The following is a 24,959-nucleotide window of genomic DNA, read 5'->3' as shown; positions in this document are numbered from 1 at the left end:
AGCAACACATCCCTTGCCCAACAGATGCGCCAAGCAGTCTTGCCTAAATAAAAACTTAGTAACCTAAAAGACAATATATCAGTATACTATATTTTATCCAGCATTTGGGGTGGGTGGACTTACACATTTAAGAACAGGAGCAGCAGTTATTCCAGTATATACACACTCAACTATAACATCACAACAGTGCAGGAACACATTGCTTCTCTGTGTAGCTGTATTTAACGTATAATGCAGCTTATTTAAACTTGCAGTGTACTGCAGTCTGTTCTCTTGTGATAATGGGAAGATAATATAATCAGTTATACCCATTCAACAAAGACGAGCTTCTTTAACCTGCATTGTGTATATACGGTGTGATGCCATTTTTGTGTAGCATTCCTAATGCTGTGTGTGATCAGTCGTCATTCTTACATCGGGAATGCTGTGTAGTGTTTAAAGTACCACAGACAGTATCCTCTATTTTTTTTCTTTTTCTTTTTTTTCTTTGTGATTTGGTCCAACCTCTTTCCTGTGTGTGCAGTGCTATGTGTTTTTAACTGTTTCTGAACTTGCATAGCAGCATGTGCTATGCAACAACTTGCATTCCCTGAATCCTGCGGCCTCCTTCAGGCTACAAACTTGATGCAACACTTCAACTACAAATGCAGAGTTCACTTTTTCAAGCATTACATGCTTGTGTCTTCATGAAAGGAAGCTTGTTCATGAACTGATCTTCTGTTTTTTTTCTTTTGTTTTGTTTCGTTTTGAACATAATTTTTCTTTTTCTTAGCATCACACGTCCTTTGACAGTATCATCTCCATGCAATCCATGGAAAGGAGACACAGTTTCTGCAGAAGCTTTCATTCTTGGTTCAGTATTCAGGTCTCATTTTAATCCACTACTGCTAACGAGAAACAAGAGTGATACATTCCCTCAGAGCAAAGTCGGATCAAGTCATCTGCAGGATAAGAGGAGGGTTTTGAACAAATGCCTGTGCCGGGCACTTTTTCTTCCAGATTTGAGGGGCCAATGGAGGCATGTCAATGCGTTACTGTGAAGATCGAAGCCTCTCCAACAGGACATGAATGTACTAGTGTTTGGGCTTGAAAGAGGGCATGTTGTCTAAACATGGCTCTCCACCGTCATTCAAAGCCCTACCTAGCAAAAAGCACTAGTTATGTGGCCCGTTTCCCTGCTGAGCCAAAGAATGACCCAATACCATCAACTATATGTTTTCTCTCCATGCAATAACTTCACATATCACATGTGAAACAGCTTCGGTGAAGATCAACTTGTAGCTGCCTCCCAGTCCACCCAAACTTCATTTGTCTGCAAAACACTCACTACGACACAGGGAATACATTTGTAACCAGTGCTGCACTGCACGTAAGACGGCTCTTACACAGTGCGTTACATTTTAAATCTTTAACTTGCTCCATAGAAATTAAATTTAGAGCAGGAGGTGCATTTATCAGATGTTGTCTCGCTACGAGTTGCATTTAAAAAAATAAAAATAAAAATCTCTGATTAGACGGGAGAGATGCTTTTTATAACGTAGTTGTCCTGAAGTTTTTAAATTTCACAGGACCAACAGCAGTCAGATGTGTTTAGCTCTGTGTCTGGAACAGGATTTGACAGGTTTGGGTCTCACACATGAGGAGAAACACATCACCAGCTCACAAGTTGTGTCTTAGAGTAAGCTGTCCAGCATAGCAAAAAGGACTCCTTTCATTATACTGTCCCACATTTCTTGACGCGTATATGCACCCACACACACACACACACATACACACACGCGCGCAAACACACACGCATCTGACACACGATATACACACTACACGCAAGTTCAAACACATAATCCACATTACCAGGTTAATATTTTGGGGGAAAACATGTTCATCATCCAGTGTGTATGAGTTGTGTAAATGTAACAGAAAAAGAAAATGTAAAAAAAAAAAAAAAAAAAATGCAAGTGATTGACTATTAAGACAAAATGTAGTGTTATACATGTAAATGTGTTTCATTAAAATAACAGCAATGGAAAACATATTAAGTAATAGGTACCATATCGTATGAATTTCATTGCAATGGAATTGTCAGTGTATCATAAAAAGCGTGACGTTATCCCACGCTGTCAGATTTGTATATGATGATGTAATTTAAAGATTATATTCTATTGTAACTGTACAACTGTGTTGAGTTGAAAATGAGACCTAACCACGTTGAGGCAGTAAAAAGGTGTACATGTAAATGCTTTTTTATGTTGATGATCTCTTCCTTATGCACACAGGGGACAGCAGCTCACGTTGTGGAAACCCTATATTAGCGGTATAGAAGATGTATGTTCATAGTTAGTGATGTACTTTTATCTCCTAACTGGTGTAGTGCCTGTTCATCTTGATGTAACAAGAAGTTCATTTAAATATGCATAAAGATGATTATGATCACAGATAATAATGATAGTGATAAAAAAACCCGACTCAAATTTGTTGTGATGGTGTCAATATTGCGATATTGGTTTGAAAGGGGAAACAAGTTTGTTGAAAAAGAAAAATAAGTTAGTGTCCGTGTGTTTTTTGTATGGCCTGCACAAGTGATTCTGAGTCATTTATTCTACTTTTAAAGGAGCAATTTGTCAAATATAGCCAGAAAACTAAGTGTAAAGCTAAAAAAAAAAAAAATGGGGAACAATTACCAACAACAAACATTATCAACAGGGTGTGAAGAAACAACAGTGTTGTATGCGTTGTGGAAATGTCTGCTGAAGTTAGCATGCTAAAAGGCTAGCCCCGACCAGTGTTCCTAGAGGGGATAGTCCGATAGCCTTCTTAGCGTTATAAATGAATAATCTCACAAATTGTCCAGCTCTACACGCTGTTTTCTCTCGCTGCTGATGTCCGACTCCGCTGCACGCCTCCTGCTGTTTCTCGTCATCGCTGAAATCAGTCCCGGTAAGAGCCAAGTCAGAGTATCCCCCTGTTTTCAACCTGACCTCTGTCTGTCCGCTCGTGGTGACTCCCCCTAAGATCCTTCCCAGCCGGGGTAAGCTCTGGGGCTGCTGGCTCCACGGCTAACTGGGCCATGAGTTAATTAGCTAACTGTAGCTCACTGCAGCCAAGGATAGCTAGCAAAGAGCGGCAGTTGCCGGTTCCTCTACCTTTGAATTCTACAAATTACACCTTAAAAGGAGACGACTCTTGGTTATTTCTTGCTTTATTGTAGAGCCTGAACATAAAGCAAAGATAGAAATGTAAAAAGGACGAACCATCAAGGCAGGTTGAATAAAATATTCACCCACTTTGGCATTGCTGTGCAACTTCTAAATATTTTTCGACACCTGAATAGGAATAAGCAAGTATCACTGTTAAAAAGAGAATTTAACGGAATAGGGAAGTAAAGATTATTAAATATCAGGACACTAAATATGTAGCTTATTAGCTCAGCGCAAAAAACGGAAAGAGCCCTGCTAGCTGTTTCCTGTCTTCATGCAAAGCTAAGCTAGTCAACTGTTAGCTCCAGCTACGTATTTACCGTACAAATATGAAAGTGGTGTCCATCTTTTTCTCAAACTCTCGGCAATAATATAAATAAGTATATTTCTTTTTCTTTTTTTATATTTCTATTGTTAGAAGATGTTCCTTCAAGATGTTTCCTTTTAAGAAACTAGACATCGCACCAAAAAATTAATTTAGAACAAGAGTGCTGAAGACAACAAATGGACAAATAAAATAAAAATCCAGTTGTAAGAATAATAAAGTAGAGGGATACTATGATAGGCAGGAGTGCATAGGTCGGTAGGCAGTCTTAACATTGAAATTAAACATCAGAAAACAATAAACAAACGAGCTCCAGAGTTCACGTCACTTCTTCTACTGTACAGTATGTCCAGCATATCTTTGGTTCCTCCTCATCTCTTCCTCTTCGGGTCAGCCGATCCTCTTTATCATACGGGGTTGACAAACTGGTAGACCAGTCTGCGTGATACCTCGGGCTTTCGAATGATGCCTTTCTTGTAGTACTGGCGTATAGAGCGACTCAGTTTGTCGTAGTTCATAGCCGGGCGGTTCTTTCTGATGCCCCACAGCCTGGCCACGTGAGCCGAGTCTTCTATTTTGAAAATGCCTTTGGACAGAAGAAAGAAAATTAATATTTCTGAGTTTGTATTATTCCCTCATTAATATTGTAAATATTAAAACTCCAAAACTACATAGTGCCCCTTTAACAAGTAGACATAAGAGGTGAGAGTTTAAATTGGTGTAATTGGAGTATAATTCTTGTTTCGGAAATCTTGAGACTGCAAAATAGCTTCTGAAACTACGAAAAGAAACCCAGATTATACTTCAGCTGGCTGGTAATGGTTCTACATTTGACCATTTCTAATATTCCAGAAGTTTTTCATGTTACTGCAGTTGAGTTGTGCTAAAACCTGAACCTGAACATAAATACTCTGCAAGGATTAACAGACCGTTTTCCACACTAGGAAAAGAGCAGCTGTGAGAACATCAACGATGGCTCTGTGCTAGTTAGGCGTCTCAGTAAGACGTGACAGTCTGACAGCGAGGCAGCGTGGAACAGAAGCTCAGCCTTCATTCATTTTAATAGTTACACCTCTTCCTATTGTGACACGTCAACATGTCTTTCCCACAAAAACGGTATCATAGTCACTGCAATTAGTTAAGTGATAGTGATCCACTCATCTTCGCTCGCAGCGATTGTCGACTCTCTGTCTCGGCCTCACCTTTCTCTTTGTTGATCCAGCGGATGCAGCGGCTGTAGTTGTGAGGCTTCAGGAGCAGCTCTCGGAGGAACTGCCACAGGTGGATGGGCTGATTGGGATATTTACACATCACATCTGACCAGGAGTCATTGTCAGCTGCTGACAGAGGAGAGATTTTCAAAAAAACAGATATTTATTTCTTTCCACCTTGTTTTACCTCAGTGTGTTTTGATCAGTGGAACAATTGAAGCTACACTCCTGGAAAAACTTACCAGATTTGCTGTCTTCTGGTGGGCAGCGCTCCTTCATTGCTGCAGCTAAAGAAACAGAGAATAAAGGGCCGATCAGTCTAAACTTTGTGCCTGGTCACACTGCATTTGCTTGACAATCTCCCTTTCCTCGTTTGCCACCAGGAGATGTGATGTGGAGTCTTTTCTCAGGGTTCCTGTTGTTCTTACCAGATCTCCAGATGTCCAGGTGGGCATACAGCACATCTCCAAACTGCGAGGAGTCTTTGAAGTCTGCTTCTGTCATGGAGCAAAGATTCCTGCCGGACAGCTCTTGGAACATCGTGCTGACCTGCGGCAGTTTGTACAGGTGCTCGGTCCAGAGGAGCCACTTCTGGACGTCCCCACAGCTCCAGTCTAGCGGGTCTTTAAATGGGGAAACACAGAGAGACAAAGGTTTTAATTTCCTTTACGCAGCTTTGACTTTCTGAAGCTGAAAATATGTCAACACGTAGAGCTCGAGGCGTCTCGTTGATGGTAGCGTTTGCTCATGTAGGTCACACAGAGGCTTCAGTATTTATCATTTTACCAATTTAAAAACGGACAATATCAGTTAATTATGTCACTGATCAACATGTGTTTTCACAAATCTGTTGTTTAACACTGAATTTGATATTGTTGATGCTGATGGTTGACACTGCATAATCTCTACCGCCCACTATCTCTCTAACTCAGTTTACCACATCCTAGATTATCATATTAGGGGTGCACCGACTTTGCACATAAAAGGCATTTTACTCATCAGGTGGAGAATAGACTTTGTCAGCAACATTGTGACATTGTCTACTGCAGCTAGAGAGGACAGGAAAGTCTGAAGAAAATTATTTTGACAAGTTGAGTATTTAAAAGTTAAATGATGATTTGATTCATTAAATAAAGACACAATAAAACACAGAACAAAACCTTTAACAGGTGTCGAAAGATTCAAAAGTTTATATAAAGGATCACATGACTCAGCCTGTTATTGTGATAGGGACAAATTCTAATGCAAAGCCTGTACAAAGTGGGGGCATTGAGTTTGACTCTAACAAGAAGATGCTAGTTTGTCAGGATGCAACTTTCTCCTCCTGCCTCCCCGTGTTTTCCTGTTGTTTTCCAAGGAACCTAAAAAAGAAAGAAGGGTCATTATCTTACCAAATCTCGCTTTGGGGCCAGACTGTGGTGACAGCTGTATTGAAGTCAATGGGAGATGCAGGGAGAAACACGCTTAAACCCAACATATCTACGTCGTCTGACTTCTGACGAAGAAATGCCTCCAGAAAATGAAAGAACACACTTCAGAGAATAGGTCAACCACAGAGTTTTCCCTCCGAATGATTGACAGGGCTGATAATATTGTGATCAAACGAGGCAGGTCCGACTGATTTGCACTGATGAGACTGCACTTACTGAACAGCAGCACGAACAGGAGCCTTTCCTACACAGATTTGAGGAAAGGAACAACGTGTTGATAAAAAAAAAGTCAGTCGCTAGCCTACCATCTGAAGTGTGGTCTTTCATTTTCTGCTGGCATTTCTTCCTCAGAAGTTATATTGTGTTGATATATTAGGTTGAAGTGTGTTTCTCCATGCATCTAACCATTGACTTCAATACAACTGGTATCACAGTCTGGCACCAAAGCGAGATTCAGTGACGTAATGACCCTTTCTTCTTTATTAAGTTCCTTGTGCATCTGTTTCCTTGTTTGTGTTTGTCTGGGCGTGGGCGACCTGCCTCTGCTGATCCACCTGCACGGCTGAATTCCATCCAGTGCTATCAGTGCCGAGGTGTTACAGTATGTTTATTTAGTTTAATATGTCAAACAATTATTATAAGTACAGTGAACTTAAAATATGACAAAACTTTAACTTTTGAGCTAAAAGAATTTGTGATTTTTTTTAACGATAAATTACAGAATTAGGTTGTTTGACTAAAATATTTTTGACATAATCAGTTTCCACAAAAGTTTTGAGTATTCTGAACTTGCTTTGGTTTTACAGTGTTGGATACAAAGGGACAAAAAAGGATTAAAAAGTCAGGCTATCTCAAAAAGAAAGTTTCTCTTCCTAACAGATAATGGAACACTATCCTCTAATAATCTCTTTTGTTTGACTATGATGCAGCACCGTGGGGTGCTATAAATGTGTCACCTGTTGTCAGGTAAGAATCAGACCGTGATAAATGCAAATAATTGCACCTACAGTGTATGATTTTAACGCCCTAGATATTATCTCTGTTCATGAGAAGTGGAGATGATCTTCTGTCAACAGAAAAGTTTACACAAGGTGGGCATGGCCACAGATGCTCAGCAGGTATCAGTTGCATCTCTGTGGAACAATTTTGGCTTGTGAAGGTTTATTTATTAACCCACAACTTATGCAAACACATCACATATTTCTCTGTGAATCAACCAGTGGCATTCTCTTCTACCTGATGCAATGTTGAGCAGTTTGCAAGCCGTGTCGATGTCCTTCAGCACTTCTCCCACCACCATGGTCTGGACCTGCTCCAGACAGCGCTCCTCCACCTGACCCTCCACCTCAGACGGGGGATCCTGGGCTTGGCTGGGCTTGGCTGGACTCGGCTCTGGAGTCCTGGAGGGAGGAGCGGCAGGAGGAGTGGGGGTTCCTATCATCCTCAGCACCCAGGGGTTCTCCTCTATACCTAATCTTTCGTAGCAGGGGAGGTAGACCCCCGGCCAGCTGAGCTCAGGCAGCCCTAACAAGCTGCGGGGCGGTTTCACGTCCTCCACCTCATCCAGCCAGGCCGTCCTGGTGTCGGTGTGATGGGGGTGGCTGATGTATAGAGGCGAGCCTGGACTCCCCATGCTCAGGTTTGCTGGAAGGAGAAAGTTTCCATAAAACACTTAAATTACAGCTTGATAATAACATGGTAATAGTTTGATAACAAAGAGATAATAACTAAGTGATACCATATAATTACCAAAGTAGTAACCAGGTAATATACTTTCTTTTTTTTAAATACATGGAAAAACAGTAAGTAAAGTAACTTTAATGTATTTTAAAAGTTCTTAGAAGCTTGTCAACAGATTTTTGGGGTCACAGGATCTCCCTGTTACAGCAGCAGGTTGTGTAACAGCGCTTACAACAGCTTTAATACGAAACACAATCTAACCCTCAGCAGGTGGTTTTTGTGGTCCCCCATACATACCCATCATAAAGTGCTATCAGTGTTGTCATCGGTGTCATAACGGATTAACACCCTATTTCAACAAGTTTCCTTGTGAGACAGAGCTGCATTGACGCTTCACTGAAACCATACCCACATGCCCAATATTTAAACAGCATCAATCCAAAAGTAAACATGACATTCGTTCTGTGGTATTTACTTTGCTGCGACTAAACTTTGAAATAAGGAATCTGTCATTGTAGCCTTTGCGACTGTTAATCTCATTGAAGCGATTGTTTGTCTGTCACTGTGTTTTCATGTAACTGAAAAAAAGAATTTTAATATTTGCAATATTGATGAGGTAATGATACAAACTCAGAAATATTTATCCTTTCCATAACTGAATAAACAAGCTGTTCTCAGAGGAAAATAAGGTCCCCAGAACGCTGTTTGAAGCTGGAAAGGTGGCAGGGTCCGCCAAATATAAACAAAGTAAAACAGGGTGAAATTGTCCTTTAAGTTCAGTTTGTGTATTCAGCCATGAAATCGAAGAAAGTTTGTTTATTTAGTTTGTTTAGGCATAAAAAAAAAAGTCAATGAATTTCTTCCCCAAAACTACATAGTGCACCTTTAATCTTTATGTCTGGACATATTCAGGTCAAACAGGTTCAGCCCCTGTGAAATTCGGCCCTTATCGTCCATTATTTTCATCGTCATTCAACAATATCTGAGAGCAATCTACTCCACCTTTCAGATAGTAAATACAGATAAAAGGAGGAAGATCAAAGCTTTGTTCGAAACTCCAATTGAGAGTGGTGTTTTTCCGTTTTACTGTAATCCCAAAAAAGCATGACGTGTTTGGTTGCTATCACAATGTAACACACAATGCCTTTTAAAAATGTCAAGTACAACAGGTCAGTGAGATGGATCATAAGTCAATTGCAAAAGAAAAAGCTAAAAGGGTGGGACACATGCAGTGCAATATGTGGATAAAGGATAAGAAGCTGGAGCGTATTCATCATGGTATGAGTAAGAGAACAGCTCACCGGGCTGGGAGTGGTCCCCTGTGCCAGTAATTCATGTGACAAAATTACACCTGTTTCAATTTAAAGTGATTAAAGTAAAAATAAGTATGCATCCGTTTGATTCTTATTGTTTTCAGAGAAGACTAAAATGCGCGAGGCATTGTGCAAACCGGTCCTCTGTCCAAAACATTTCCGAAACAATGGCACATGGAGCGAGGTGGCGTGATAAGAAACAAGGCGCTTCTCAGAAGCTGCTGTAACAAAACACTGCTATAAATAACCGATAACTGATACAACAATCTAAGTATGTTTGCAGGAGAAAAGAGACAATAGCTGTTATTTATATTGCCCACAGCCAACAATTTGTTTTTCACAGAGGTTCATCCTCTACAGAACTGAGAGTTTAAAGGATAAGTTCACACACAAATGAGGATTCAGCCATTATCTGCTAACTGTCATGCCGATGGAAAGCTGGGGGGAAGCTTCGTCGTCCGCAAAACATTTCTGGAGCTTCACAGCAAAACAGCGTTGCAGCATTCACTTCAACAACTGAAGTACATGGGGACTCATTTTAAAATGTATAAAAACAACTGAATAAGGCATAAAATGGCTCCATACAGCTCATACAGCATAATCCAAAACCTCGATATCTGGAGGATTGGATTATGAAGAGAGTCGTGAGGAGCCACTTTACGTTTTGATGGTTGATTTTTAACTTGTTTTAGTCTCCATCTACCTCATTTGTATAGGAGAATGCTGCAACACTGATGCCATGACGCTTCAGAAGTGTTTTGTGGACTACGAAACGTCACCCGAGTTTCATTTTTGGGTGAATTTATCCTCTAATGTGACAAGAATACCACAAATCTAAAAAAAAAAAAATGTCAAAAGAGAGGAACAGCTACTAGAAAACACCACTGTGACTATGTGAGGACAAACTTCTAAAGCCTACATATCTTGACACATGCTCCTTGTCTCAGCTTTTATTTCGTCGCCCCCGGGGATGAGCAGTTTAAATGCTAAGCGGCAGTAAAAACTCACTCTTCTGGATTATCCTCTCTCTCTCTCTCTCTCTCTCTCTGGGACAAGTGTCTGTGTGTTCTGTGCCGCCTCAATGAAATCAGCAAGCTCGTGAAAGGAAGTCTGTTGTTTTGCGGACTTATATTTGGAGCTGTGTTTTTACACCTCGTTAAATAGCAGCCAAACTGATAGGAGAGGCATTTAGCCGATATGAAAAGCTGTGGTCATTCATCGCTGCCTGCATTTCACTGTTCTTTGGACAAAAGCTGTTTGATAACACACCTTGAAAAAGAAAGTAATGTCACTATTTCTTAGCCTGTGCACTGTTTTCTTCTTTCTTTTTGCAAAACATGGATTCATTCTTATTAACGTACAACCAATTATTAACACCAGGGCTGTAAAAAGTACCCCAAAGACATTCTCGAGTAAAAGTAAAGACATCGTGCTAAAAATGTTATTATAAAAGTAAAAGTCACACATATAAATAATGCTTGAGTGAAACCGTCGAAGTATCTGATAATACTTGTACTCAAGTATTAAAAGTACAAGTAAAAGTAAATAATACACATATTCTATGCATCAACCAATTATCGGCCTGACTGGTTATTAGAATTATCAGAATTAGGTTTTTTTTTAAAAAAGATAAATGAATTTAAAAATGCATTACTTGGGGCACTGTTTAGCTCAGTTGGTAGAGCAGGCGTCCCATGCACAGAGGCCCTGCCCTCACTGCAACAGCCCAGGGCTCAAGTCCCGACCTGGGGCTCCCTGCCACATGTCACTCCCCCTCTCTCTCCTGTCCTGTGTCCTGTCTATCTTGAGCTGTGTCTATCAATAACGTGATATAAAGGCAAAGGCCAAAAAATTTTTAAAAAATGTGTTACTGCTGCAGCAAGCAATCTACAAAGTAACTATGTAAAAAGTACAATATTTACCTCTAAAATGAAGTGGAAGTAAAAAAAAGTAGCATAAAATGGAAATACTTAAGTACAAGTACCTCAAAATTGTACCTAAGTACCTCACTGATTAATACACACATTATTGGGGGGAGAACACAGACAAAGAATCGGAGCAAAAGTCCATTTTATGGCCAATAATCACAGTTGGTTGTCTGTATCTCAATTTGAGATCAAACACTTTGGTATTAATATTTGATGCTTTCAGTGGTCGAGACTTCATTATAGAGAAGCTACTTCATTATCATCATAATAATTATCTGTTGGAGAACCAGCAGCAGCTGATATTGGAGGCGATAGTAGTAGAAGCGTAGAGGAAAAATATATAACAGCAGTGTACATAATAATGGGAAGTAGTATGGAATAGTAGGAAGTAGACATAATGGCAGATAATTAATGACAATAACTTAAAGATTGTATTTCAAAGGTAAATTCTCGAGCATCGTACTCGCTTTTATTTTAAGCTACAAAATACTTAATTTGTGACAGTGAGTCAGCACACACAGTGTCACACTAGAATTCATACAGAACAGTATATTTATATTTACAAACAAAAAAATTACCATAAAACTCAAAGACAAACACCACATCCAAGACTGCATGACTGTTTCCACTTTTAAACAATCTCAACTTGAGTTTAAAATTATCCCAGCCATGATACACTTTAAGTTCTGTGTGTCGGGAGTTCCACCTTTTGATCCCCAGAAGAGTAATGGAATGTAACTAAGTACATTTACTCAAGTACTGTACGTACACATGAAAATAATTTACTTTTACCCGCACTTTTGATACTTCAATACATTTACTAGCAGAAAATTACATTTGAGAATTAAGTACATTCAATATCAGATACTTTAAGACTTTTACTCGAGTACTATTCATGTGCTATGAATGAATTGCTATTTTTACTCCAGTAAAGTACCTGAATACTTGTTCTGTGGCTGGTAATACAGGTGTCAGTAGCTGGCAACATAATAAAAGTAGAATAGTAATAGTAATGTTCTTGTAGTAGGAAGTTTCTTTGAGATGTATTGTGGACTATGGTCTTACCTTATCAGTGTTTCCAACGCTGAGGCTCTTCTCCTGAACTGCTCCCCTTGAACTAACGTCAAGGTGCTGTGGAGACTCTTAACTGGTTTGGCCCTCAGGTGAGGATGTGCTGATGTTGTCTCCCTTCTGTCCACTCCAACCGCAACACTGTTTGACTTCTGGCTTAAGCAGCAAGACTGATTTGGGCCACGGTGCCTTCGTGACATATCAGTTTTGAAGGTAAGGGTGTGTCCCAATGAGGGAGGTTGCCCTTAGTGCATACTTAATAATGACTGGAGGCAGTATTCAGATGGAGAGCTGCTTAAGTCAACACAACCTAGTGAGTCTTAACAGCCTGGAGAAGCTGTGGGGGGACCCTGAGTTGTTTTTTGGGGGGGGGTTTTGTGCTCTCTCCAAAGAATGGAAGTAATTGGGAAGATCTTCAGACTTTGTGAACATAAATTACAAAACTACTTAAGACAGAGTGTTAAATCTAATCTCAACAAGGTAATTTTGTTTACAGTTCAGGCGCAGCAGGAGGAGATTCAAGTTCAGTCACACTTCATCATCATGAGAGGTTTTACTCTTGACTAACACTCAAGTTGTTCCACTGTTAGAGGATTAGCACACTGTTTGCATACAGTAGTCAAGCTTGAGGAAGATGAAAGTGAATGGTGAAGAAATATGTCCCAAACATCTCTATTAATCAGTCACATCTTTGGGAGAGAGGTGTCACAGCGACATAAAGAGGCGAACCTCAGTCACAATGTGTCAGGTTGAACTGAAAGACAGAGGGATCTCCTCCACAGTGTGTCACGTGTGTGTATTGTAGGCTCGATTTCAACTCATACGCCACCAGGAAGTCCAGCCATGTAGGGACACGGGGGATCTGGAGCATAACCCATAATATCCATAACATATCAATAAATCATCCACAGCTGAATAATGGTTGGAGATTCTTTTGAAAGGTTGAAAACTATTATCTGGGAAGCTGAATAACTGGTACACAGGGGTGAGAGAGAGAAAGAGAAAGCAGGAGAGTGTAAATGTTTGCTTAAACTAAACAGTAATGTTTGTACAGTAGTGTTAAAATATTCTAAAGAGCTGCTGCCGGCGGTATCCACCCACACACTTCACCTTTAAGAGCCTTCTTTGAGATTGTAGAACTACAACGAACTGAAGCTTTTAAGTCAGCTGGGCCTTTTTCAAGAGAGTCACTCGGCAGATAATGTTGCCTTTACTGTGCCACACTAATATCTTCTCCGGCTGTAAAACATTCAACCTGAGCAGCAAAATGTCAAGAGAGAGCTGCTCCCCTCAGGCAGTGCGGTGGTTCGGCTGACTGCAGCTGGACAGAGTCGTTGACTGACAAAAGAGCGCCTAATAGACAGAGGGGCTCCTTAGACCAGTACACCTCCAGGCTAATGACTCATTCATGTGCAAAATGAGAGAAAAACTTTATCAGATGAGCCCGCTAGTTTGAGCTACAGTCACTGTTTTCTTCAGATAACAACTTCTCCTCATCGCTCTCATCAATCATTTTTTGTAAAATTATTTTGACACCAGAAAGCATTTTGCAATAGTTAGCCTTGTTGCTTATTTTTCAACTCCACAGCACACAGTGTGGCTTTACTATCTGGTGGGCAGCTACAGATTCATTAAAGATTATAGATTTTGATAATCCTATTTGTGACTTATGCTATTTGTGATCTATAAATCTCAAATCGTCCTAAATTGTTTTCTCCAAAAATAATGCCAGCACAAATGAGGGGTTAAGTCAGGGATAGCCACGGTCCAAATGAGATCATGACGATGGTAGAAAAGATTGAAAACTGGCAAACAAAAGTAAGGTAAGGTCTTAAAATGAGCTATTTATATGCTGTTTTCTACTCGAGTTGTACTTAAGATCAAAACTGATCGTAAGTTCATTTTATAAATGAAACTCCAGGTTCGGTTGTTCGGAAGAAAAATTATGAGGGAAAGCAAGTAGAGTATACAAATTTAGTCCCTAGATGCACACAGAGCACATCACATTAATATGTTTTTTAAAATAATGCATTTAATTATGAAGTAGCATCTAATAACATGCAAACTTGCAACTTGTGAAATGCATCGTTTACCTAAAAACAAATGCAGAAAAAATATGCACAGCAGTGTGCAAGAACATCTGGTGAAGCTACTGAATGTCAGCGACCGTTAAGTCATTTCCACTTTAAATACAAAAACATCCTCTCTGAATGCAAACAGATGGCGATTTGCTATATTTAAGAGTAGACTACATGTAATGTTGTGTGTCCCAGGGGACTAATAGTGGTTAAAGATATGACTTAATATGGGAGCTCAACTCTTTTCACATCTGTGGTACTATTTTACGTCATTTCATTTTTTAGTTCATTCATCGAAAATCTTCGAACTTTGTCGTTTATTGGTTGTTTTAACAAGTACCTAAATGGTATAGTGAAAGTCTGCTCCAAGATATTTGGAGCACAGTAAAGAGAATTGTGCCCCCTCTGGGAGAAACAGGTGGTCCTGCAAGCAAAAGGGATTGTCAGCCAAGCTAACCATATTTGCAATACCCTCAGGCTGGTGTTATAATCTGTCCCTGAGGAGAAGAAAACGCTGCTGTGACTCCTTCATTTGGTAACACTTTTTAACAACCATCACTGATAGATCCTAAATGTATAGTTAGATCGCAAATGTATAGTTAACTGTAACTTTAGTCAATAGTTATTGCACTGTTAACAAACAATGAAATGCTTTATAAACCATTTATTAAACAATTGTAAAGGTTTATAGACATCAATTCAAACTTTTTAATGGCCATTCAGGTACTGCTTATAGATGAAGTACACAGTATTTAATAACCATTTGCAAAGTATTTTAAACATCAGTTGCAACACTCAATTTTAAGTTACCTTACTTTATTTCTACCTTATTTCAAAACTCGATTATTGATATCAACTATAACAAAATGTGTTTATATAGCACTGCTTGTTGTTTTCATTGTATTGACATATGTGTTTCTTTTTAGTTGTGTGTATTGACTGGGTAAGCTGCAAATGAATTGCCCTTGGGATCAATAAAGAAACAAAGACAAACCTACAAAGCAAAGAGACATCTCACCATAACTGATTATGTGCAAGATGGTGAAAATATAACAGCTGGTGTGAAATCAGTCTTGAGATCTATAAAGGTTTTGTGTCACTGAAGCTGTTAATCGATGCTGCTGCACAAACATGACAAAAAGCCCAAACGTTAGATTCCAGTGATAATTTAATCATACAAACATTCATCAAACACACGGGAAAAAAGCTTTCATCTGTTTGCACTTCCTCACTCTCAGAAATGTGCTGTTGTATGAGTCTATAGCCAACTGATTCACTCTGCAATCTGGCCTGTGGAAACTTCAGAGTGAAATTACACAAAGAAGAAAAACACACTCTGCACTCCATGAACTGACGTCGACAGCAAATACCTTCGTCGGCAGAGAGAGACATTTATGATTAAACATTGTACAATGTTCTGTTAAACAGCGAGGGGCCCAGAGATACAGGTGACAAGTTGTAGTATTTATTGGCTGGTATTGTCGTGTTGTCACAGCTCAGTAACCCTGGGGCTTACAGTTAGTACCTTAATGAAAAAGGGTGTTTACCTGATGAGATGGTCTAACATCATGGCCGTGGATGACAGATAAAATCACAAATGCTTCAGGTCTTAACAGTACTTGTGTTGGAGGAGAGCACACACAGGCCTTGTCACGGTGCATACATCAGCCAGTTAGTGCAAGTAAATATGCAGTAACAATTACTCAGGACAACGTGATTCTGGCTTTTTTTTCTTTTAGTAGTTTTGCTGGTGTGGTCGAGTTTGAATCTGAAATTATTAGACAGGATTGAATTTTTTCAAATGTGTTTAAGAAGCTCATCAATGTGGAACATTTAACAAAGAGACACAGAAGTTCGTAACCATTATTACACTTAATTCAATGCAAATGTACAATGTTGAATCTTTGGGTAAATTAAAATGTAATTATTTTCTTCTACATTCTTCAAATACATTCAACTTAATATGATAAAAGCAGGTCCAGGACAGCTTTAACACTGAAACTGAGAGCAGGGTGACAAAAACATCTGTTTTTATAATGTGAAATTATGCCGTTCATGTGGCTTAACTTCAATTTCTGATGCTATACTGTGCATTAATCCTGTTATCATGTAAAAATCTTAGCTTGAGACAATGACTGGGAAAATACTGCATGGATACCAATAATGGATATTCTGCTAATATTCTTCTAATATTTCAAATATGTGTCTGTAAGTGTCAGCAATGACTATTCTTGGGCCTGAAAGATTGGTTGATATTGGCCTTTCATTGATAAATATATATATACGTGGATATGAAAACTATTTTCTTTAGATTATAATGCAGAAAAAGATGATCTGGGTCATTTATAACTATTAAAGTCCAAGTGAAGTTTGCTGTTTCAGTGCATTTTAGATGATAAAGTTTATCGTTATACTGTAAAATATCCTTCATCTGTTACATAACTTTGTGAAAAGTGTTTGATAACCATATTTGAGGGATCACTGCAAAAAAATGTGTGTGATATTGGAATTTTTTCCCTCACTAATATCGGCCCTACAAATGGAGTATCAGTCGGGCTTTACTCTATTTCATACGTGGGAAAAAATCTTCTATGTCTCGCAGAAGTCTTTGAGCTTTCCTGCTTAATAAGATTCAGTTTCATTAAAGTTTCTTGTGTTTTCCATTTATAATATGTTGCTTAAAAAAACCAAAAACATTTTTGACTACAGAGGGCATACAGAAATTGTCTAGCCTTAAAAAAATGTCTTGTACATGTATCAAGATTAAACCTGACCAAATTATAGAAGCTTATGAATAAGAGTTCTGCTTCTCAGCGTTGATCTTATCTTCTGTTTGTTAAGAGTAATGGCTGACTCCCTCCAGTGGAGAATAACTGCATTGCATCTAAAACTGCAGGTACGATGACAGCAAAGAAAGGATTGCCGATAATGCACAAGACATGTTGAAAAACTGATTTCTGAGGGACGTCACTTTTCCCTTGTCTCTTAAAAAGTGTACATTAAAAATTAAGATAAAAAATAAAATAAACAATGATGTCCTATGTTTCAGAGACGCCCATATTGTTAGATTTAGTTACAGGGAACCGAATCAATAACCCAAGAGTCCGAGCAGAAACTAGAGAATCAGTTGGCAAATTAAATGGCTTTTCCTCCAAAGTCTCTCTTTCAGTTGCAAAATGCACACACATATCCACACAGTTTCACAAATACACACTCCTGTCATTGTTTCATTTGCACTCTGACAACTAAAAAAAAAAAAGGAAAAATAAAAATCTGAAAAGTTATCACTCAAAAGACTCATAGCACTCATTTTTTTAACTTAGCATTCACACGTGCATACAGTGGGTTGTGGGATGTTGGTTGAGCTGCACGTCGGGAGCGTTGGCCTCTGGTTTCTCAAAGTGTAGCCGGACTTTGCATAAAGTGTTTTTGAATCTCCACACTCTCCGCCAGCTACTGATAAAGCCTCTTCTTTCTCTTATTGGTGTGACAGACTCCAGAGGTACGATTTAGTGCTGCTTCACTGTGACAAGTCCCATGATTTAAGAGTGCCCGAAAGGATAGGGTTCCTGTATACCCTGTAAGGAAGCAAATGATCGAAATAAACAGACAGCGGGGCTGTAAGGCAAGTAGAAAATTGACTAAATGAGACGAATACACAAAGTACACAAGTTCAGTGTGACTCTGGAAAACGCTGCAAATATAGACCTTCATTCTACTTTCACATACACTCTTCATATAGTCAAAACGGTGGCTGTAAAGCTGAAACATGGTGCTTTTTAATGTATTTGTGCCCATCTCTGAATGTCGTTTAGTAACATCCCTACATTTTCAACTTTATTATTGTATCATTTTAAGTTGGCCAAACTTGCAGTGTGGCTCTCTGGATGGCAATGTAGGTCTGCGAGTTTGGTCCAGATTGAAAAATCTGTACAATATCTCTATAGTTGTACCTTGTGTTTAGTGCTAATTAGCTATTATTAGCATTTTAACATGCAGCCTAAAATGACCACCGTGCTTGAGTACAGCCTCACAGAACGTCTATGGTGGCTGAAGACTCTTAGAATCTGCTGAAAATATAAAATGGGAGCAAAACACTGATCTGTAGCCTTGAGCAATGTCTTCTGTGAAAGGCTGATGAATATTTTATCTCAGCTCAATAGATACATTTTTACTTTAGAATAGATTTAATAGAGAGATATTCATCTAAGAGTTGAGGTTACCTTCAACTCCCGGTGTCTACTGTGCAGTTGAAAATTATCCTTATCCTTGACGTTGTATTTATAGATAAGATCTAATAGTTGTTGTTTTTTTCATTATAAAAAGGCTTTCAGATATTTGAGTTGTTCTGTCATTTTGATGATGATGGACATTTGAGAAGACTAGTCAGGAGAATCTCCTTCCCCTTTGATATGTCTTACCTGGTTATAAGAGACTACTGATAGATTGCTTTGTAGACTGTTTGCTACTATATCCACAGAGTTGTGTGAAAGTCCATTCTGATCTTGCTGCAGCTCGTTGGGGTTTCCCTGCCAATGTTCCTCTGCGACCATATGACCGCTGGCATCGTGGAGGCTGTTGTTGTTGCTGTTTGGGCACTTGCTCTTCTCTGGCGAGGCGAAGGGGTTGTAGTCTCCTTCCAGGTGGCGGTGAGGCTGTGTGTTGAACTCAGCTTGGAAAGAGGAAAGCTGCTGTGTGACGCCGAGGAGACCTCCTACCTCCACACTCAGGATCACCCAAATTACATCTGTGAAAAGAAATGTGTTATAATGAACAAACATTGTCTCAAACCTACATGTATACAGCTATGACAAAAACTACCCAACATTACAAAAAGATTATGTTTACCAGTAGCTGGAAAATCAGCCTCTGAAACAACATTCAGATCATATAAAATAAAGCTGGACGCCGCACACGATATCCCAAGATTTGAAAACGCTTCAGGTCTGCAATTCTTTTCTCTCTTAAAGCCACTTGGAGACTGATGGTGTTAAATGAGGAATTATCACTGTGAACACCTAAATGAAATATTAAGGTCACGTATAATTTTTAATTGAGTATCCCTCCGCTGCTTCATTTCAAAGTAGCCAAGTCTCGGGGGACTTCCTGTTGATATCCATCATACACGTTGAACTTACAGGAGGACATAAATCAATTTAATAAATGACTCTTAATTTAATTAGTGCGTGGTAATAGAATGACTCTTAATAGTTTTTACTGAAGGAAACGCATACAAAATTATGTAGTGCTTAATCTTCTACTGCTGCCTACTGCTGCTGCTAACCACAGTACTTGGCTGGATGTTTGCATGTCAGCAGCTCCGTTCAAAACAAACGATAATCTATTTAAATAGAACAGTCTATTCAGGTCAGAGGCAATAATTCAATCAGAGCACATAAAATGATAGCAACAGTAATTCTACAGCCCCATAGTAGGGATGATAAGTTGTAATGTTGATGGGGCTGCTCTGCCTGGGTAATATCAACGTTACATCATAAATCTGTGGCATTCAGGTGCTTTTGCATACCATGTAAACTTTGGATGTCATGCTCTGACAAGCTGATTTTATTTATTTAGAAAGGACACATCTCTAATAAATATATGAAAGCATTTGCAAACATGATCTTAGCATTGTTGAACCCTTGGAAACCAGACGAGTGTTTTAGCGCCATTTTTCAAAGCATACATTACAAGATACTGACAACTCAACGGATTTCTCCCAAAAGTCAGTTTTTCGCACCCTACAACGCCATTAGTGTGTGTATGAATGGCCAAAAAAAGCTACATTTTGAGAAATACCCATGTAAGTGTGGACAGGGCTGTAGTTCTAGGGCTGCAACAGGTGATTATTGAACTGCTGATTATTTTTCAAATTCTAAAATAGCTTGATTTATCCATGATGTTTGGTGTATAATGGCGCAAAACATAGTTAAGAAGCAATTCTTCACATTTGAGAAGGATGAATGTTCGGAACTGTTACTGAATACAACAATAAATTGAAACACCGACCATTCATTTCAGGCTCTTCAGCATATGTATTGAAAGGAACAATTCAATTCATGTTTGTTTGCAGGGTGAAGTTTGCTGTCCTCACCTCCATAGTAAAGTCCGGTAGCTGTGCACATTCTCCACTGGCCCTGGTACATGCCAGGAGCCACAGGGCTCTGCATCTGCACACTGACATCAGCCATTTCCTGAGGGTCTAGAGACCGCACCATCACCATGTTTACATGACCAAACTGATCTCCTCCAACATACTTCAGACAAACCCCGGGAGGCCACGATTCTGCACCTGGAAGACACACAGACAACCATGCTGAACTCAACATGACATGCGTGTGATTATTTTTCATTTACAAGGTCTGGCGTCAGCTCTGTGTTCTCTCAGATTAGAATTATTATTATCCCAGACGACTTGCCTGTGTTCTGTATCCTCCAGGTCTTCGTGAAAGGTGTGTCTGGTGGAACCGATTCACCCTCACCAATCGTCACATCCCTCACAAAGGACATGCACGGTGCACTGATGTTAGGACTCTCAAAGTCGTAGTAGGCTCCGATGGCTGCTTGTAAATTCCTGAGACAAAAGAGGGCAGAAATCAAGGTGCTCAGTACAGATCAAAATTGGAGTTTAGCGTATGATTTGTGTCAGAGAAACCCCATGATTCAATAGCCATTTTAATTGAAATATTACCTTTTTTTTTTTAACTTTTTGAAAAAGTTAAAATGTGTGACAAAACAGCTATAGTGCTGTAGAGATGTCCTGGCCTAAAATATCCTTTTTTTTTCTTCATGAAAATGAAAACTGTGATTTGATATCCCAATAATCCCAGCAGTCATGAATCACACCGCAATCCCAATATTTGTCAAAATGTGATTTTTTTCTCTCCATATTGTGCAGCCCTTATGTGAATGAAATAACATAAATAGGGTTGCAACTAATCATTTGTGCTATAAATGTCAAAAAACTGCGAAAAATGTCATTGACAATTCCCCAAAGCCTACAGTGACATCTTCAAATCTTGATTACCGTTATCAGTGAATTTTTTGTTAGATTGCCGATAAAATAAAGAAATGTAAAAATATGCTACTTTGGCTCTGATGCAACATCCTCTCAGACAATGTCCCGCCTAAAACAATATCTGACTGGTAAGACTTCACAATTAATAGCCTATAAACACTGAATAATCTGAAGCTGCAAAGTAACTAAAACTAAATTAATAAAATAAGTGTGGTGGAGAGGAAATATGAAGTTGCAGAGAAAGCAGATACTTAAGTAAAGTACCTCAATTGTATGGAAGACCAGTACTTGAGTAAATTGTACTTAAGTTTATTTCATCCCTGGTTGTTACTAGAAGATATTCATTATTACTACAAATGAATATATGAATAACTGTTTTTCTTTGGTAAAATGAATACTGCCTGTTTAACTTTGGACGGCTGACCTTTTCAGGAGTGAATCTGGCATCCCTAGGGAAATTATATCTATTTAAGACACAAAGCTATTTTTAACTAAATCATTGCATTCTTACTGTGATAACTGTGTTAAAGTGATTGGTTTGAATGCATATACTGTGGCAAAACAACTTGAGATATCTGCAGATCCAGAGAGACTGCGAATGGGTGCTTCCCCTGACACGCTGGTCATCCATAAACCAGCAGCTTTTATTTTTAGAAAGCCCCTTTGCAGAGGAGCTATTACACGGCATCACGTGATGCTACTACAGCCTGCTCTGCCCCACGTCTTGTTATCGTCCATAGACCTGCAGAGGCTTAAAACTGCAAGTGAAAGATATATTTTAAGGGGAAAGTTTCAGATTGACCTTCTCCTCCCAGTTAGCACAGTCATTTTCGTTATTACCCAAGGACTTTGCACTGCTTACTGTTTTCATTTTCGAAATAAATCACAGTAAGAAGCAATACTGCAATTTCTTAAGTATTCACAGTAGGTGAATAATACATATTAATGCCTTTTTTTTTCAGGCGGGGTGAGGTAAAGATTTACCAGGCTTGCACAACCACTGTGTGAGCTTTACTCCGTTACGTAATAAGCAGTCAGGGATCATCACCGTGGCTGTGGTCAAGTAGAGACAGACGTAACGTAAACGTTTGATCATCTCGACTATCGATCATGAAAAAAAAGGAAACTGTCCGCCCTCACATAGCAAGAAAACAACACAATACCCCTGTGGAAAAAGTAGTTACAAAACTTTTAATCATCCCTTCAGACGAGTGACAAGCCAGCTAGCTCAAAGTGGCAACTACCTAGCTTGGTATAAAGTGGTGTCTAGTCTGCTAACCTGTCAGCTCCTTGACCAACCGTGAGAAACATTCACTTAAAATGACTTTCGTGTGTTTTACTCGAACACCACACTCGTTTAGATATACATTTTGTTTTCCAAATACGAGGTATGAACACCCAACTTAGCTACCTTCCACCGTGAGCCCTGACAGGCAATCAAAAGTCGGAGACACGGTGACTCAGCTAACGCTAGTTACGTTACTACAACGTCGTTAGCTGTCATTGTGCCCACGTTTACATACCTAACGTAAACGCTACCACTCTGTCATAACGACGGATAACACGTCCTATGATTTTCCTTGTCTCTTTTCCCCCAACGAAATATGTCTTTAAAGCGAGAAAGCTGGGTGGGAGCTCCCCTGGCTCGGTTATCTATTATCTAACACATCACCGCACAGCAGGCCGGACGAGACACCGAGCTCACCAGTTGGTCATGTCCAGAAAGAAGGCGCATCCGGCGGGGTTTAGCTGAAACCCGAGGAGCCTCTGAAATTCCGATATCAGGATATCTTTGTCTGTTGTACCCATGCAGCTGAATTTCTGCATGAGCTCCTGGTCCAGGTCCAGGTCCAGGTCCATGCCCTCCATCGCGGATTCGCCCGGACAGAAACTGGGGCTTCGCTCCTAATTTAGTCCGAGGCCTCGACTTGTCATAACAAACTCGACAACAGGGCCGAGTGCGCATGTCACATGATTGTAGTCTGTGTGAAGTCAGCCTATGAGCCACAGGCCTGCTGGAGCGAGCAAAATACTCACCCCTGCTTCAAATACACTGTAATTTTGGCTATAGATCCATATTACAGTGTAGTTAAATGTAATCAACTATATGAATAAACGATTGTTATGTTTTTTAAGTGTAATTTTTCAGTGTTTTTTAGTCGAGCTGTCAGTATTTCATTGTTTAATAGTGACGAGGAGGGAATGTTTTTTTTGGATTGAACTAAAAAGAGGCAATAAATAAGCTTTTATAAAGTAATTTGTTCAAATTCAATTTATTGTCATACTTTTTGAGCAGGTCAGATAAACTGTCCAATAAAATCATTATTAGACAGGTCTTAATACCTTGTCTTTTCTCTTTATGAAGACTGGATACTGCAGTGTCTCGGAGTGACTTGACTTTACTTGCCCGAGAAAACAATGACTCAGGACTTGCTTTAAAGGTGCTCTATGTAGTTCCAGGGGAATACATTTTTAATGAGAAGAGAAAGATCTTTATCGACTGTTTTATGTAATGCTTAAATACACAAACTCTTTTTGTTTTCATGACTTAATAAACTGAATAAACAAACTGACCTTAAATAACAAAACAGTTTCATACTGTTTTACTTTGTTTATATTTGGCGGACCCTGCCACCTTTCTAGCTTCAAACAGTGTTCTGGGGACCTTTTTTTCCTCTGAGAACTGCTTGTTTATTCAGTTATGGAAAAAATAAACATGTCTGAGTTTGTGTTATTATCTCATTAATATTGTAAATATTAAATTTCTGAGTTTGAATTTCTTCTTCAAAACTACCTAATGCCCCTTTAATGTTGGACCAAGTGACCTGAGTCACACGTTCAATCTTTTGCATTAGATTTTTATTTTTTATTATTTTTTAAAAATTTTTAAGATATTGTGAAAAAAATATATTGTTTCCTTAGAAGTACTATATCTCTATATGGGAAATTATGTGTAATGTGTGTGTGTAATTATGCTACTTCCTTCTATATACTGTACATGACCAGATGAACCTGTTTGGGGACCCAGGGGCAAAAACCTTGCTATTAGGCCCTGCTGCCTCAAGCACAGTGCACATATTTTGCACCTGGAGACCCAGAAACAGTACAACTGGAATACTGACATATATAAAATAAATGAATGTAAATGAATGTGCCTTTCCATCCACTACTGTTATGTGAATAACAGGAGACCTTAAACAATGGAAAACAATGTAGAAGATGTAATGGAAATATGCCATTTATTTTTGTTTCATGTATTAATTTCTAAGAAGTAGATGATATGCAAGGTCCCACGAGTAAATCCACAAAGCATCAAACTATCAGAATCCAGAGGGGATTTTTGGTCAGGTACAGGCTAATCTCTGGAGTGTCTAGATAATGAGAGGCAGTTAATGAGCATATATTGTGCTTTTTACATGTTATTGTCTTCTTTATCCTTAAGTGCTTAAATAAAATCAATCAATCAATGCTATAAGATTCATATTTTCTAAACATATATGAAATAATAAGTAAATAATTAAAAAAGTAATTTTGAAAAATGATGGCTGAATTTAATTTGCTTTGGTTATCACACTGTCATGGCTTGTATAGGGCAGAGCCATAGTTAGAGAAGTTAGAAACACCTGTGCTTTTCCTGTTATGACATGTGAAAATGTCTGCTGTGATAAAGGCATATTGTACTTGGACATAAAATAGAAATAACTGTACATA

General features: G+C 39.0%; 2 protein-coding genes across 2 annotated transcripts; both read right to left on the bottom strand.

The window, feature by feature from the left end:
• Nucleotides 1–3,926: 3,926 nt before the first annotated feature.
• Nucleotides 3,927–7,793, bottom strand: LOC140999118 (SAM pointed domain-containing Ets transcription factor-like). Its single transcript, XM_073469380.1, has 5 exons — nt 7,397–7,793; nt 5,159–5,353; nt 4,973–5,017; nt 4,722–4,859; nt 3,927–4,105 (listed from the first exon to the last, which is right to left on the bottom strand). Exons 1-5 carry the CDS (start codon nt 7,791–7,793, stop codon nt 3,927–3,929), a joined length of 954 nt encoding a protein of 317 aa, XP_073325481.1.
• A 7,587-nt stretch (nt 7,794–15,380) lies between these two features.
• LOC140999649 (protein ILRUN-like) lies at nt 15,381–23,210 on the bottom strand. The gene is made up of 5 exons (XM_073470154.1): nt 22,954–23,210; nt 20,650–20,804; nt 20,325–20,522; nt 18,652–18,977; nt 15,381–17,808 (listed from the first exon to the last, which is right to left on the bottom strand). The coding sequence occupies exons 1-5, from the start codon at nt 23,115–23,117 to the stop codon at nt 17,773–17,775; spliced, it is 879 nt and encodes a 292-aa protein (XP_073326255.1). The 5' UTR covers nt 23,118–23,210; the 3' UTR covers nt 15,381–17,772.
• Nucleotides 23,211–24,959: the final 1,749 nt, after the last annotated feature.

This window comes from Pagrus major, chromosome 7 (genome assembly GCF_040436345.1).
Source record: "Pagrus major chromosome 7, Pma_NU_1.0".
Lineage (NCBI taxonomy): Eukaryota > Metazoa > Chordata > Actinopteri > Spariformes > Sparidae > Pagrus > Pagrus major.
Note: the sequence above shows the minus strand (reverse complement) of the source record. Positions and strands in the feature narration are given on the sequence as shown.

Coding starts and splice junctions, on each gene's coding strand:
- LOC140999118 (XM_073469380.1), bottom strand. CDS start 7,793: ATGGGGAGTCCAGGCTCGCCTCTATACATCAGCCACCCCCATCACACC. Junction 5,354..7,396: donor ACTGCTCAACATTGCATCAG/GTAGAAGAGAAT, acceptor CCCCATTTAAAG/ACCCGCTAGACTGGAGCTGT. Junction 4,860..4,972: donor ACCAGAAGACAGCAAATCTG/GTAAGTTTTTCC, acceptor CTCCTCTGTCAG/CAGCTGACAATGACTCCTGG.
- LOC140999649 (XM_073470154.1), bottom strand. CDS start 23,117: ATGGAGGGCATGGACCTGGACCTGGACCTGGACCAGGAGCTCATGCAG. Junction 20,805..22,953: donor TTTCTGGACATGACCAACTG/GTGAGCTCGGTG, acceptor CTTTTGTCTCAG/GAATTTACAAGCAGCCATCG. Junction 17,809..18,651: donor CAGTAGTCTCTTATAACCAG/GTAAGACATATC, acceptor GCTTCCTTACAG/GGTATACAGGAACCCTATCC.